The sequence below is a fragment of the Tamandua tetradactyla genome, chromosome 6 (assembly GCF_023851605.1).
Source record: "Tamandua tetradactyla isolate mTamTet1 chromosome 6, mTamTet1.pri, whole genome shotgun sequence".
NCBI classification, from domain to species: domain Eukaryota; kingdom Metazoa; phylum Chordata; class Mammalia; order Pilosa; family Myrmecophagidae; genus Tamandua; species Tamandua tetradactyla.
Window position 1 is genome coordinate 24,987,134 of NC_135332.1, and position 16,035 is coordinate 25,003,168.

The 16,035-nt window shown below is 39.9% G+C and overlaps 1 protein-coding gene across 4 annotated transcripts in view; it reads left to right on the forward strand.

Moving 5' to 3' along the window:
* The window catches only part of STAT5B (signal transducer and activator of transcription 5B), a 95,819-nt gene that overhangs the window by 61,667 nt on the left and 18,117 nt on the right, over positions 1 to 16,035 (forward strand). For 2 of the 4 annotated variants that reach the window (XM_077164359.1, XM_077164357.1), the window contains exons 2-6: positions 6,915 to 7,052; positions 9,398 to 9,554; positions 12,030 to 12,119; positions 12,939 to 13,113; positions 15,761 to 15,891. In XM_077164359.1, the coding sequence (XP_077020474.1) occupies positions 6,925 to 7,052; positions 9,398 to 9,554; positions 12,030 to 12,119; positions 12,939 to 13,113; positions 15,761 to 15,891 (681 nt within the window). In that variant the 5' untranslated portion in view covers positions 6,915 to 6,924. Of the gene's footprint in view, positions 1 to 2,885; positions 3,346 to 6,914; positions 7,053 to 9,397; positions 9,555 to 12,029; positions 12,120 to 12,938; positions 13,114 to 15,760; positions 15,892 to 16,035 lie in introns of those variants that run through there. The other 2 variants (XM_077164358.1, XM_077164360.1) reach the window with 2 other exon arrangements.

The window sequence follows — 16,035 nt, forward strand, 5'->3', positions numbered from 1 at the left end:
AAAGGATTGAGAAAAACTTCTTGACCAAAAGGGAGAGCAAAATGAGACAAAATAAAGTATCAATGGCTGAGAGATTCCAGAGTCAAGAGGTTATCCTGGAGGTTTTTCTTACACATCAAATACGTATCACCTTTTTAGTTAAGCTGTAATGGAGAGGCTGGAGGGAAGTGCCTGAAAATGTAGAGCTGTGTTCCAGTAGCCATGTTTCTTGAAGATGATTGTATAATGATATAGCTTCCGCAATGGGACTGTGTGATTGTGAAAACCTTGTGTCTGATGCTCCTTTTAGCTACCTTATCAACAGACGAGTAAAACATATGGATTAAAAATAAATAAAAAATAGAGGGAACAAATGTTAGAATAAATTTAGTAGCTTGAAATGCTAGTGATCAATTAAAGGGAGGGGTAGGGGGTATATGTGTATGACTTTTTTTCTGTTTTCTTTTTCTGAATTGATGCAAATGTTCTAAGAAATGATTATAATGATAAATATACAACTTAAAAAAAAGAAATGGCTGGAAAAGGTTAAAGTAATTCTTCATGTTCCCATCAGAAAAGTAAAATGTAACAAGCTCCGTACTAAAATTTATTCCTAGTCTAATGCTAATACAGGGTTTAGCTACAGTGTAAAATTAATCTAGGTGTAATAATTGATTCAGTTTTCTTATTATTAAAAAAAGGACAAAATCACTGCTTTTCCATTAAGCAGTGCTGTAAAAGTATTTAAGTTCTAGGGTCTTAGGCATCAGCACTCAAAAAAAGTGCTTTAAAAAGAGCGTAACTTATTCTTACTGTCCCAGGCTAACTGGGGTCTGTCTGGTGCTTCTTTGTCTGCACATGTCCACCCACAGCCTGTCTTCTAATTAAATCAGTGCTCTAGCAGCAGAAAAAGCAAATAAGTTGCCTCCTATCTGCGTATAGCTCTTCAGGACACGTTTCCCTTGGTCAGAAGGTGGAAATTCTTGGGAGTGGTGATTTTCTCTCCCTCTTCATAAGAAGAGAATGGATACGTGGCTGGATGCAGCTCCGCAAAGTGTAACTGTGTGTGTGCACCACAGGTTCCACCCGAGCTGCAGTCACTGCATCTGTCGCAGGAGCTCCAGCCTGCAGCCTTGCGATTGCCTTTACACAAGCTCTTTGCATGCATGCTTCTACCCCTTGGCTTTGGATTCAGAACGGTAGCCTGCGCCTGCATGCACTAGTAGAGGTCCCCTTGCTTCTCCTTATGGGATTGCTCTGTTTCCAGCTCTTAGGCTGTTACTTTAACAGCAGACACCTGACATGAGCTGGAAGGCAGCCCTTCCCCTGGACTCATCCCCTTCTCCACAATCATTCTCCAGGATTACCATCTTCTATTGAGAAAAGAGCATACTTCCATCCAAAAGCAATTTCAGGAGAGGAATTACCCCCTGTCAGCCCAGAGCCTTCACCTCTGCACACATTTTTAAATTCCCATGCCAAGTTGAATTATTGTCCTTTCATTCATTCATCTGACAAAAACACACTGGGAGCCTTCTCTTGTCATACACTGTACTTCTTTTCCCCTCACAGTTAGCTCTGGCTCAATCTTAGGCACGATGTCTTAGAAGCGTTTAGAGACGTCTGCTGTTGCTCAGACATGGTTTCAGTCTCTTTAAGCCCAACTCCGCAAGTGAAATCATTGCCGTCCCCCTCCACGTGGGACATGACATACAGGGGTGAAAGTCTCCCTAGCAGCGTGGGAAAGGACTCCCAGAGATGAATCCAGACCTGGCACCGAGAAATCGACAATTCCATCCCGACCAAATGGGGGGAAAGAAGTGTAATTAATAAAGTATTAGTGGCAGAAAGAGTTCAAATAGAGCCAAGAGGCTACTCTGGAGGTTACTCTTACACAAGCTTCAGGTAGACCTTGCGACCTATCAACCTGCCAGCCCCCAACCAGGACCATTCCAGCCAATCCTAAAGAACACCTAGGGCATTTTATAAGATTCCGCAGGGGTTCCATGCACTAGAGTAACTTTCCAGAAACCTACAATCTCCGGATAGGTCCCTGGACTAGATAAATCCTGAAACCTAGAGGGCCCAACCTCTCCAGAACATCAGGTAGTTCCATCTCCCTATCCCATATTAGTGACAGACCCTTCCAATACCAAAAATTTAGAATGGCCATAGCCCAAACAACCACAATGAGAGGTATGGAAAGATCAAAGGTGATAGTGGAATTATACATTGAAGACAGGACTTAGCAAATGAATATGTTTGCTGAATCATTAAATTATCTCTTTTAGTCTCCAGTATTTTAGAGCAGCTAGAAGTAAAAACCTAAAATTGTGAATTTGTAACCCATGTCAAAGTCTGAAATATGTTTTACAGCTAATTGTGGTGCTGTGCTTGGAAATTTATAGCCTTTTTGTAGATATGTCATTGTTCACAAAAAAAGAAGGAAAGAAAAGTTGATTGTAATGATAAAAGAAGTATTTAAGCCTTTAGCCTCCTATATTCTGGAGCAGCTAGAAGACAAAATCTGAGAAGATCGTATGGTAGCCCATGACAAACTCTGGGCTCTGTCCTATAACCACTTTTTGAAGCGTGCTTTGAAAACTATTGCTGTTTATTTCTTTGCTTGTATATATGTAATACTATGCAATAAAAAAAGTTTTTAAAAAAATGTTGCCACAATAAATGTTGAAAAATAAAAAATAATAATAAAGAAGCCTTTAGAAAGAGTAATTATTTTTCTCTATAAAAATTTTTATTTTACTTTTAAAAAGAGAAGCATCCTATAATAAGATATTTGTTATAGAGACAAAAGTATCCCAAATGCCACCCATTTATTTACATTGATAGAGATTCATTTTCACTGTTCTCATTAAAGCTGGAGCACTTATCCTATCAGTCTCTGAAACTTGTTAACAAGTACCTGAGGGTGTGCTTTATTTGAGCTCCTGGCCCTGAGTATACCCAGGTATATAAGGTTGATGCTTTCAGAGAGTGCAGTGTTTGGCATCCAAGGTAGTATGGCTGTTTTAAGTTGTTCAAGATGCTTATGAACAGAGAGTGCAACTAAGCAGAGCTCAAGTAGTTCTCATCTTTGCAACTAAGCAGAGCTCAAGTAGTTCTCATCTTTGGCCTAAAAATAAGATTGTGAATCTATTTCCCAGTCTTTAGAGAAGCCCCTGTGATGATTTCTCAGAGATATAAACCACTTTCCTTGTCAGAACATTATGCCTTGAAGATGGAGCTGCTTGTAAATAAGCAGAAGAGAGCACGTGTGCAGTCTGCATGCTCTCTGCTGCGTGCGTGGAGTAGAATAGCCTTGGATGACCGGATAGATACCCGTGAGGAAGGAATCCACTCTGCCAGGTACACACATAGCCTAATAATGTATATGAAGAGTTTGGACATGTATGAAGAAAAGCATAAGATTCTAAGTCTTCTTAATGTAACAGAAAACTATTTTGTTGTTGTTGTTTTTCTGTACTGGATATTTCAGATCATTACATAATGATCTCAATAAGTCATCTCATATTCCCTGTATGTGTAATTCTTAGTTTAAAAGTATAATAAATATGATTATGCACTATTTAATGTGTTTTTATTCTACATTTTTGACTAGAAGTAACTAAATCTACTTTCTAGCTCTAGCAAAACATTTTATATTGTGAAATGAAATATATTGTGTTTTTCAAAAGAAGCTGTTTGCCACCTTTTATTTACCAGCGATTCTTCAGATGGCGTATTTTAGAAAACACCTATTAGAACATGTTCAGAGTTAGAGCCATAAAAATTTTTCTGGCAAATCTGAAGAGCTCAGCATTCTACTCTTTAATAAAATCTAAAACGTAATATAAAACTCAAGATTAAATAGCACAGAGTTTTATAGTATCCCTACAAATGAAGCATATCACCATAGTGTTTCTTTCTTAAAATGATAATAGACTCCTATAATGTGCTTGGCTAGCAGAGCATGTGAAATATTGTTAACGTGTTCCTTCACTCAGCAAATATTTATTGACGACTTGCCATGTGCAAGCCACTGTACTAGGTGCTGGGACCCAGGAGAGTGAGATGTGCTCTCTTCACTTAGCTCTTAGAATTCAGTGGGAGGGCCACGGTGGCTCAGCAGGTAAGAATGCTTGCCTGCCATGCCCGAGGACCCGGGTTCGATTCCCGGTGCCTGCCCATGTAAAAAAAAAAAAAAAAAGAATTCAGTGGGAAAGATAAGACAAGAACAAATGAACAGAAACTGAAAGGGTTAATTGTGATTGTGGTATATGTTATTAAGGAATAACTAGGCCATTGTTAACAGAGACTCATCCAAATTATAAAATTGTAATTGATCAAAGTGAAATCTGCTTCATTCTCATGCCTTTGGTATTCATAGTGATCTCTTATTCCATAACAACTTTGAAAAGAGCTGATAGATTTGACCAGATTGTGTGTATTCTTTCATTTATTCAACAAAGAAATTGTTGAATCCTTATTGCCAAGCACTGTTCTAGGCCCAAGAGAAAGGAGCACTGATTTCATCCTAGTAGGAGGACAGTCAGTAAACAAGTATATGATAAAATGTCAGGAAGTGATAAATTATACGAAGAAAAATAAAACAGATTAAGAGGATAAAAACCAGTCTACAGACAAGGAGTCTTTGAAGAGATAAAAGTTTTTTTTAACCATTTTCTTTAGTCAATTCAGCTAAATGAATGCAGGATGATGCAAGAGAATTTTTTTTATCTGCTGGTATCATTTACATATTAATTAAGAAAGCTGTGGTGAGGTCCTACTTCTTTCCAGTTTCGTAGCACTGAATTCTTTTCATTCCTTTATCATTCTTCCATGCCCTTAAATGTCTGAACATCTTCATCCATCCATCCTAAAAACATGGTTTTGTGTCTTTTGTGGTTTTCAAAAACCTAGGGATGTAATTCATTTGATTCAAAATACATTGTATAATTATATGTTTTCCAGATGTGCTGCTTATTATTGAGTGGAATTGCTTCTGGAGAGGCTCTTTTATCCAAGCCTTATCTTCTAGTAAACTCTCAGCCATTGAATTTTTTTTTAATGTTTTTTAAAATTGTGAAATATAACATATATACAAAAAAGCAATAAGTTTCAAAGCGCATTGCAACAATTATAGAACAGATTTCAGAGTTTGGTATGGGTTACAATTCCACGATTTTGGGTTTTTACTTCTAGCTACTCTAAGGTACTGGAGACTAAAAGAAATGCCAATATATTTATTGATTAAGCAGTCATACTCATTTGTTTATCCCTACCTTCTCTGTATAACTCCACCATCATCTTTGATTCTTCTACTCTTTAGGGGTATTTGGGCAATGCCCATTCTAGCTTTTTCATTTGGAAGGGGCTGTTGATAAAATGAGATGGGGGATGGAACTCGTTAATGTTCTGGAGAGGCTGGCCCCTCTGCATTTCAGGACATATCTGTTCTAGGGACCCATCTGGAGATTGTAGGTTTCTGGAAAGTTGCCCTAGTGTATGGAACCTTAGTAGAATCTTATATATTGTCCTAGGTATTCTTTAGGATTTCAGCCATAGACACTTGATGTCTTAGATGATCCTACAATGATCTCAGACTTAATGCCTAAAAATTCTAAATAAAATCATGCACCACTCAAGTGTTCTATAACATTGCATGAATCTAAAATAGGTAACTGGCACCCACTCCACTCCTCATTGTTGGCCAACTGACTTGTCCCATAAATAGCTCAGTGTTATGTGATCAGACAACCACAACTAACAGGGATTTTGTTTCCTAACAAACGAGTGCAGTATCTGTTATTCAACAAAACCTGAGTCCAGTTCGTTGGGCCCTAACTGTAACAAACTATGCAAATAGTAGCCAGATTGTTTTGAATAGTATTTAAGATTGTCTGCCTTACACCAAATTCCATGTTATGGAAAATAGTGTTAGAGCAAGATTCAATTTTAGTCCACTCCAGGCATATTGAATGGTGTTGCTGCCACAATCTGATTAATCCCAGAGAGTTGCTGCCAAGTGGGATAAAAATTCTCAGGTGAGTCAGGGGAGGCTTCATGATAGTTTTATAAAAATTTTTTTCTGAAATCAAGAGTATGTTAAATAAACCTACCTGCCATTGGAATAAAAGGGTTCTTGTTTTTTAAGTTGGAATGTATTGTTTTTGCGTCTGAAAAGTTTTTGAATATTATGATTAAACAGAACATTGCTTCATAAATTCTGTACCAGTAGCTCTGATGGTGATCCGTGGGGCAGTTTTCCTTCATATGCAAAGTGTTGCTGCTTAAGTAGCTAGTGATAATACGTAGGGTTCAATCCATGTTTTAGATATTTTCACATTCCCTTTACTTGGCTTTTTTTCAAAATGGTAGTATGTTTATTGTAGTTCTAAAAAATCAAAATAAATCTAAAACAGTGATTAAAATAATCCCTCTGCTGGATGAAACCTGAGGCGGTATAATTTGGAAATGCATAGAATGGACATTGATGGTGATTAAATGTACAAATGAAAAAGTTTTTGCAAAAAAAAAAAAAAGAATCCTTCTGCTGATTATTTATCATTATTGTTGAAATGCTGCTTATAGTTGCTGACAATTTTGAACAGAAGTGAAGAGTTTGTGATAACCGAAATATAGGCAGTTCTTTCCCTATTGCTGGTTTTGTACTTTTGCTTTTAGGATTTCAGTATATTTTAAAGTTAGAGCTTCATAGATATAGTTATTTACCTTCCCATGGCCACAGTAAATGTTTACATTTTGAAAACATTGTAAAATTAAAATTTGGTTTGAGAAGACTGATCTTTTGTCTGCCAGAAATGGCTAAAAATATTTGTTTTATCTCTAACTTTTATAACTGTATGTTGGTTCTAGTGGATTTAAAAGGAAAAAAAACAAACAAACATCCAAATTACTTATTGCTTGTTTAACAGATTGTAAACCATGGCTGTGTGGATACAAGCCCAGCAGCTCCAAGGAGATGCCCTTCACCAGATGCAGGCGTTGTATGGTCAGCATTTCCCTATTGAGGTGCGGCATTATTTATCCCAGTGGATTGAAAGTCAAGCTTGGTAGGTCAACAAAGTTTTTTTTACATCAAATAATTTTGGATATTTTGTGAAGCACAAGAATATTGATATTTAATTAGAAAGATGGCATAATTGAGACCTTAAAAGTTGTCTGTTTTAAAAGTTTTTATGTGACTTATTAAAATTTAGGAAGATGGAATAACTTTGGAGATTTTGAAAATAGGATTTGTTCCCTTTAATAGTGAATCTGGGCTAAAAGCATTGGGGTTGTTGCTACTAATAAATAATAGTGAACAAATATGTTTTGAGTGCTCATAGCAGTGTCACAGGTAGTAGGGTTCGTGTGAAAAAATTAAAGCCCTTTGTCCTCAAAGAATTTAGAGTTTCGATGGAGCTGATGAGGTATAATGTATATAATTTAATAAAAGTATTTTCAACAAATTTAACAATGGAGACATTGGAGTGTTTTTTATTTGTGTGTATTTTACATATGCACATGAAGACTAAAGGGAGTACACCAAAATCTTAACAGTAGTTATTTGTAAGTGGCAGATTTAACAAGCATTTTAATTTTGTCTGGTTTTCCAAATTACTATTTACAACCTCAGGGAGAAGATTGTTTTAATTTTTTTTTTTTTTTGAATTAGTAAAATGCGGTTTAGCAAAGTTTTTTTAGCAGCCAGCATTGTGACACAGCCGCGGCAGGTTGTATGCAGCTCTGCCTCACTCCCAGATGCTGTCTGGTTGGTTTCCAGCTTGTCAGTGTGTCTGTCATATTCACCACACTTCAGGCTTCTGCCGTGGTAGCCATGGGTTCTCTCTGACAGCCCTTTAAGCTACTGATTGAAAAGTACTGTTCGAAAAGAGCCAAACACACACCAGCGATGTTGCCTTGGAATAATTGCAATTGCCTGTTAGTAATTGCTTTCTATTTAGAAACTGGAGAGCACCAAAGGAATAACATTTTCTAGGCAATTAAAAAATCTCAGCCTCATGTAATTACATGAGAAAAAAATGTGCTAAATATGAGCATGTCAACTGCACCTTGTTTAGTGCTTTTCCATTTCTTTTTCATTTTAATGATTTGGGAGATTCAGAAAAACATCAGTAGGAAGTTTCTGTTTATTTAAAATTTCATTTAGTGAAAAAACTAAGAAGTTTCATTTAGCATATTTTCCATGTGGTCTTCTCATGAGAGAGTGTTAAAACACTTGTTATTAATGAAAACCTAAATTTTATTTAATTGTGGTTTACTTATGAATATAAAAATTTTTGTAAAAAAACTTCAGTTCTTCATATTTAAGCTGTCTAAGCAAGTTTCTTTTTAGCAGAGAAGTTTTCAGTACTTGACTTCCATGAGTTTTCTTTAGAAAACTACGTCTTCTAAGGGTGGGTTCCCCAGAGGAGGAGCATTGCCAGTTGAAGCAGAGATGCAGAGTTGCCCTTCATTCCTTCCAAACTTTTATTTAATACGTAGAGCATGCATACTTAAAGTTTGACTTTGATGAAGTAAATTACAAACATTTTGGTACACCTATCTGTGCTTCTATTTGAAGTTAGTTACTAACTTCAGGAATTTGTAGATGACAGAGCCTTTTAGCTACAGCTAAATCTCTCGTTTCAATCCAAACCAAGTCAGCAGTAATTGAGTGTTATTTCAGTCTGACAACTTTTTGTTCCTTGAGTGAGCTAAGTAATTTAGTACCAGTAGCAATTGTTTTGCCATGTCATTTTTTGAAAAGAAAGAAAGAGCATCCAACCCTGTCACCAGCTAAGTGGCTCTGAATTAATTCAAAGTCCTTTCTCTTGTTCGCTAGAAGAAATCGCATTGCTTACGGGTCCCAGATCTGAAACCAGTGATACAAATGTCTCCCTTGTGTGAATGCTTCTGCCTTAATGTCTTATTTCCAGGGCTCCTTAGACATGACAGTAAAACTGTGTTTTTTATATATACTCTTGTTTCACTCATTTGTACTTAAGGAATACTCCATGTGAAATTAGCAAGACAGTCCTAGAACTCATTGGGGCTGGAGAGGACATATAGACAATTCTTGACCTTGTGCCCCCTCTCCACACTTGGGGGGTAACTATAAATAGGAAATTATCAGAGTCCTTGTTTCCTTCAGGGTACACAAAGCATTTTCCTTTTCCCTTTCTTTCTGGCAAATAGCATAAGCATGAGAGCAAGTCAGTAGAAGGAAGGAGAAAGGGCAATACACAATAAAAGAAAAGAAATGAAAATATAATGTACAACCGTGGTACTCAGAGGATTAAGAACAGATTGATGTAAGCACTTAATCAAAGAAAAGGTGTGATATGTTGAGGCTGCATTTATACAGGCTCATGTGCATGTGTGTATACATATGTATGTAATTTTTTCCCCCTAGGGACTCAATAGATCTTGATAATCCACAGGAGAACATTAAAGCCACCCAGCTCCTGGAGGGCCTGGTGCAGGAGCTGCAGAAGAAGGCAGAGCACCAAGTGGGGGAAGATGGGTTTTTACTGAAGATCAAGCTGGGGCACTATGCCACACAGCTGCAGGTGGGTGTGCACTCCAGGGGCCACGCTTTATTTTCTTCCCCAGAAGGGATTCTTCCTTCATTTAGTACTTGTTTTTAGAGACTTGCATTCTCTTCTTTAACCAACATTCTTGAGCTATATGTTACATACATAGGGTTTGTATTGATTTGGGTTTTGTGGTTGTGGTTGCTTTTTAAAAAAAACTTAAAAAAATTTTTTTTTATTGTACGATATAACATATATACAAAGCAAAGAAATAAAAAAGCAATCGTTTTCAAAGCACGCTTCAAAAAGTGGTTATAGGACAGAGCCCAGAGTTTGTCATGGGCTACCATATGATCCTCTCAGATTTTGTCTTCTTGCTGCTCTAGAATATAGGAGGCTAGAAGGCTTAAATACTTCTTTTATCATCACAATCGACTTTTTTTTCTTCTTTTTTTGTAAACAATAACATATCTATAAAAAGGCTATAAATTTCCAAGCACAACACCACAATTAGTTGTAGAACATATTTCAGACTTTGACATGGGTTACAATTCCACAATTTTAGGTTTTTACTTCTAGCTGCTCTAAAATACTGGGGACTAAAAGAGGTATCAATTTAATGATTCAGCAATTATATTCGTTTGTTAAGTCCTATCTTCTATGTATAATTCCACCATCACCTTTGATCTTTCCATACCTCTCATTGTGGTTGTTTGGGCTATGGCAATTCTAAATTTTTGATATTGGAAGGGTCTGTCATTAATATGGGGTAGGGAGTTGGAACTATCTGATGTTCTGGAGAGGCTGGGCTAGGTTTCAGGACTTATGTGGACCAGGGACCCATCTGGAGGTTGTAGATTTCTGGAAAGTTACTCTAGTGCCTGAAACCCCTACGGAATCTTATAAATTGCCCTAGGTGTTCTTTAGGATTGGCTGGAATGGTCCTGGTTGGGGGTTGGCAGGTTATGAGAGGTAACAAGGTCTACCTGAAGCTTGTGTAATAGCAACCTCCAGAGTAGCCTCTCGACTCTATTTGAACTCTCTCTGCCACTAAACTTTATTAATTACACTTCTTTTCTCCCATTTGGTCAGGATGGAATTGTTGATCCCACGGTTCCAGGTCTGGATTCATCCCTGGGAATCCTCTCCCATGTTGCCAGGGAAACTTTCACCCCTGGATGTCATGTCCCACGTGGAGGGGCAGGGCAATGACTTCACTTGCAGAGTTAGGCTTAGAGAGAGTGAGGCCACATCTGAGCAACAACAGAGGTCCTCCAGAAGTAACTCTTAGGCATGCCTATAGGTAGTCTAAATTTCTCCGCTACCTACATAAGCTTCACAGGAGTAAGCCTCATGATCGAGGGCATGGCCTGTTGATTTGGATATCCCTAAAGATTGACAGAGTATCAGGGGATTCCCTGATGGCAAGGTTTAATAGTTCCATATTCTTTCTCCCCTCCCTCAGGGGACTTTGCCAATACTAAAAAAACTTTTTATTTGAAAATTTAAACTTAAAGGAAGTTGGAGAATGATACAATCTTATCAATGACCTCTATACACTCAAATTTACATTTTTTGTTAACATTTACTTTATTATATTCTTTCCCTTTGTGTTTCCCTAAACATGTTCCCTAAACACACATACATACATACATACACAAGCACTCACTTTTTAGTCACTTGAAAGTAAGTTGCATGCATCATGCGCCTTTACCCCCAAGTACAAACTCTGTGTGTTTCTAACAATATGAACCTCCCTTACAGGTTTATGAACAGCTATCAACCTCAGTAAATTTAACACAGATATAATACTTTTGAGTAATCATCTGTCTATATTTCCATTTTATTTGTTGACTCAATAATGTCCTTCAGGGCATTTTCTTTCTCCAGGACATAATCCAGTCCAGGATCACATATTGCAATTAGTTGTCATGTTTCTTTAATCTCCTTTAATCTGGAACCATTCCTCAACCGTTCTTTGTCTTTCACTATATTGACATTTTATAATAATTCAGCGCTCCTCCACCCCCAACTTTTTAAAGATAAAATATTCCTTATTTTGGGTTTATCTGATATCTCCTCATGGTTAGATTCAGATTATTATGCTTCACCAGTGGGAATTCTAAATAAGCAATGTCACCTCGGTGTCTCCCATCTGGAAACATGCAGCACCCATCTTCCCCTCATTGGTGGTGATAATATTGGTTGCCCAGTCAAGGTATTGTCCAGTTTCTCCTCAGATGTGGTCTTTTTTAAACTTATTTATCGTTTCCAAGAATAATACCCTACTACTCTAGGTGAATTAACATGCAAGATTTAAAATAATCTTTTTTTTTTACACATAATTGGGTTTTCTTAAGATGTACTTTTATGGTTCTCATTGGTATTAGAAGCACAAATTTTCTTGGGATCATGCCACAGTGTCTCCAGGAATCTCATCTGTCATTAGATTCCCTGTCCCGAGTCAGGGTCTAACCCTTGAGGAAGTGGTCTGCTCTTGAATTCTTTCAGAACACGTACGACCGTTGCCCCATGGAGCTGGTCCGCTGCATCCGGCACATTCTGTACAATGAACAGAGGCTGGTCCGAGAAGCCAACAATGTGAGTGTCTCATGAGTTTGGGGAGAAGTTTTGAAGTTCTCTCTTACCCATCTCTCTCTGGACCCAACTTAGTTTGGGCCTCAGCATGCATCTGTTGTGTCTCTGTACAGAGAGCATTGACCTAGGTGGCAAAAAGCAGAGAAGATGTGGTCTCAGATCTTAACTGACTGGTAATCTTGATGAAATTGCAACACAGCAACCTGAACAACTACAAAATAATTTAACCCCAAATGAATAATTTTGGGCTACAGGCCTGCTCATATTCAGGTGAAATTACTTAGAAAAGACTTCTGTTGTGCCGCTCTAAGCAAGTATTGAAGGAGTGGATCAGGCCAGATCATTTAAATGGCTGGGTCCACAGAGGCCTTGTTGATACCTCCTCTGTAACTCTATTTTTGGGACTTCGACATCTTCCCAGTAGGAGCAAATTTACCCAGTCATAAGAAGGTCTTACATAAGGACAGAGCCACTGTATCCCCAGCATCTAGCACAGTCCTTGGCATTGGGTCAATGAATGAATGTGGAATGAGGGACCATCATCATTAGTAGGAAAACCCAGCTGACGCCTGGGATTGTGTTGAGTTCCGTTTTCTTCCGGGAATTAGATGGACCCTGTTTGGGATACCTCTGGTGGAGTCCCAGATCTGAAATAGAAATTCCTGCTGTGCTGATTCCAAATTTAGTTTTTGGGGTCTGTAGCCCAGTTAATAGGTGCTGCCACTGGCCTTTCTTGAGATGAGAACTGAGGCCGATGGTTTTCTCCCATCCTCATTGACCAGCTCATGGCTGCCTGCACTCTTCCCCCGGATCTGTCTCCAGGGTAGTTCTCCAGTGGGGAGCCTTGCTGATGCCATGTCCCAGAAGCACCTTCAGATCAACCAGACATTTGAGGAGTTGCGGCTGGTCACACAGGACACAGAAAATGAACTAAAGAAACTGCAGCAGACTCAAGAGTACTTCATCATCCAGTATCAGGAGAGCCTGAGGATCCAAGGTGAGGCCGGTGCACCATGAACAGTATGTCTCAAGGATGTGTGAGAACTAGAAAGAAGCTCAGGCTAGAATGGGAGAAAAACAGTTTTCTGTTTTGAGGCATTTGTCTTTATCTGGAGTGAACGGAAGTCATTTGCATTGAAGGCATTGCTGAGAAGATGAGGGGTAGGAAGAGGAGATGACACAGAGCTCTTCCTGGGAGAATGTGTATCTCCCTCAGTTCCCACACTCGAAAGCACCTGCTCTGCTGGGAAAGGCATTTCTTCCTCAGGGAAGGCGCTCACAGTCTAAGTTAAAACAGTATCAATTACAATATTTTATATATAGTAGGTATTTTATAAAGGCTACTTTTTTATTTTTTATTTTAATTTAATTTTTTTAAACTTTTTTTATTAATTAAAAAAATTAACAAACAAAACATTTAGATATCATTCCATTCTACATATACAATCAGTAATTCTTAATATCATCACAGAGTTGCATATTCATCATTTCTTAGTACATTTGCATAGATTTAGAAAAAGAAATAAAAAGACAACAGAAAAAGAAATAAAATGATAATAGAGAAAAAAAAGATATACATACCATACCCCTTACCCCTCACTTTCATTTACCACTATTTCAAACTGAATTTATTTTTTAACATTTGTTCCCCCTATTATTTATTTTTATTCCATATGTTCTACTCTTCTGTTGATATAGTAGCTAAAAGGAGCATCAGACATAAGGTTTTCACATTCACAGAGTCTCATTGTGAAAGCTATATCATTGTTCAATCATCATCAAGAAACATGGCTACTGGAACACAGCTCTACATTTTCAGGCAGTTCCCTCCAGCCTCTCCACTACATCTTGAACAACAAGGTGATATCTATTTAATGCATAAGAATAACCTCCAGGGTAACCTCTCGACTCTGTTTGGAATCTCTCAGCCATTGACACTTAATCTCATTTTACTCTTCCCCCTTTTGGTCGAGAAATTTCTCTTAATCCCTAGGCTACTTTACTGAAATAATGAAATAGGAGATATATAATTATATGTTAAAAAAAAATCTAAGTAAGGACAGTATAAGGGCCAAATACTATGTTTGTGGTGACCAACTTGAATGTTGGTCTCTGCCATTATTCATCACTCATGCACCTCAGTTAGCCCTTAGAGAAAAAATCCTCCCAGTGCCGGGGATAAATCCTGCTGGGTCCTCGGAGTACAGAGGTCTTCACAGTCTGTCTAGAGACTGTGAAGACCCATGAGTGCTCCCTCTTGACCTTGTAGGAATCTGACTTTTTGAGCTCTAATAGTTTGCTCTCCCTGCTGGCCGGCTGAGCTCCAGGTCTCCAAGAAGACTTTACTCAGCCAACCAGCCCACACAGACCACAGGCACACGCACACCACGTGCTCCTCTATACCATGTGTGCGGGCTCCGGCTTACAGCCATTCTGGTGTTACTCATGTCTCCTGCACTGCACTATGCATTTCTTGAGATGGGCCCATGTCTTATCTCTGCACCCCAAGGCCTCACACATTACCTGAGTCATATTACGCGTTGAGTAAATGTGACTGAGATGATTGTAGCATGTCTTCCATCTATTTTCATTCCAGTCCGGCCCCTTCCTAGAATGGGAACTGGAAATTTCATGCCATTATTTCTACTAAGCTCTTTGTCTGATCAATAATATTTATGATCCTGTACAGAGTTTTCTGTTTCCTGTGAATAGGCTGGACTGGAATTCTGGTTTAGGTTTGTACCCATGATGCGAAGTCAGGTCAGTCTCATTTATCAAGCTTAGCAGCAGCACAGATTATTGATCCATTTGTGCAAGAAAAGGTTCAGCTCCTCCAGCAAACCAGAGCAGAGCAGTTGCCTCATGTCTCCCTCCCTCCCTCTCTCCCTCTCTCCCTCTGTCCCTATTTCTCTCTCTGGTGTGCTGGGCTGAGCACTGTGAGCCAACCTGGACAAACTTGTGAAGCCCCTTCCAGCACCTCGGGAAGCCCCCTCTTCCCTGAGGAGGAACCGCTATGCTCAGGAGCTGGGGCCCCGTCTGGGGGGAGGCGCCTTCCCAAGGAGGATGTGCCATGTGAGAGGGGCAGGGAGCATTTTCCACCTCGTTGCTTCTTGATGAGAAAGAAAGACACAGACTCTTTGCTTTTTAACTAATTATTTAGAAAAAAGTGTTAGCGAGACAGGTGCCATTATTCTCCCGTCTTACAGATGGGGAAGCTGAGCAAAAGAAAGTCAAGTGATTTGCCCACGTTGGCCCAGCTGGTCCTGGCCAGGGCTCACTTCCAAGCCAGGCGTTCTGTCTCCAAGGCAGGCCCAGGTGGGGCAGGCTGGGCCGGCAGCTGGGCGGGTGGGCGGGAGGGAGGCCCATGGACCCAGAGACCCACATCGTCGGGTCCTCCTCGGTCCGTCCCACACTCAGCCCCCAGAGGGGAGACTCAGAGTTAGGAGGCAGTGGTGGGAGCCCCGAGGCTGCCTTCTGAGGAGCCAGTTCACCCCGGGCCCCCTTGGCCTGTAGAGTCCCACCCTGGGCATGGTGGGATTACTGTTCCCTCGGGGGTCTCACTTCCAGAACAGGTGAGTGTGGGTCCGGGGCTTCCTACTGGTAGCTGGGGGGACATGCTATGGCTGTCCTGTCCCCTCCTCCAGCTCAGTTTGCCCAGCTGGCCCAGCTGAGCCCTCAGGAGCGTCTGAGCCGGGAGACGGCCCTGCGGCAGAAGCAGGTGTCCCTGGAGGCCTGGCTGCAGCGCGAGGCCCAGACGCTGCAGCAGTACCGCGTGGTGAGTGGGTCCCCATGCCTGTCCTCCCGGGTGTGGCGGTCCACATCCCGAGCTCCCTGGGGGACCGGAGGCCTCGGGTGGAGCCAGGAAGAGGGCGAAAGGTCAGCCCCTCCTCCCTGTGGGGGCCTGTGAGGCCGAGCATGT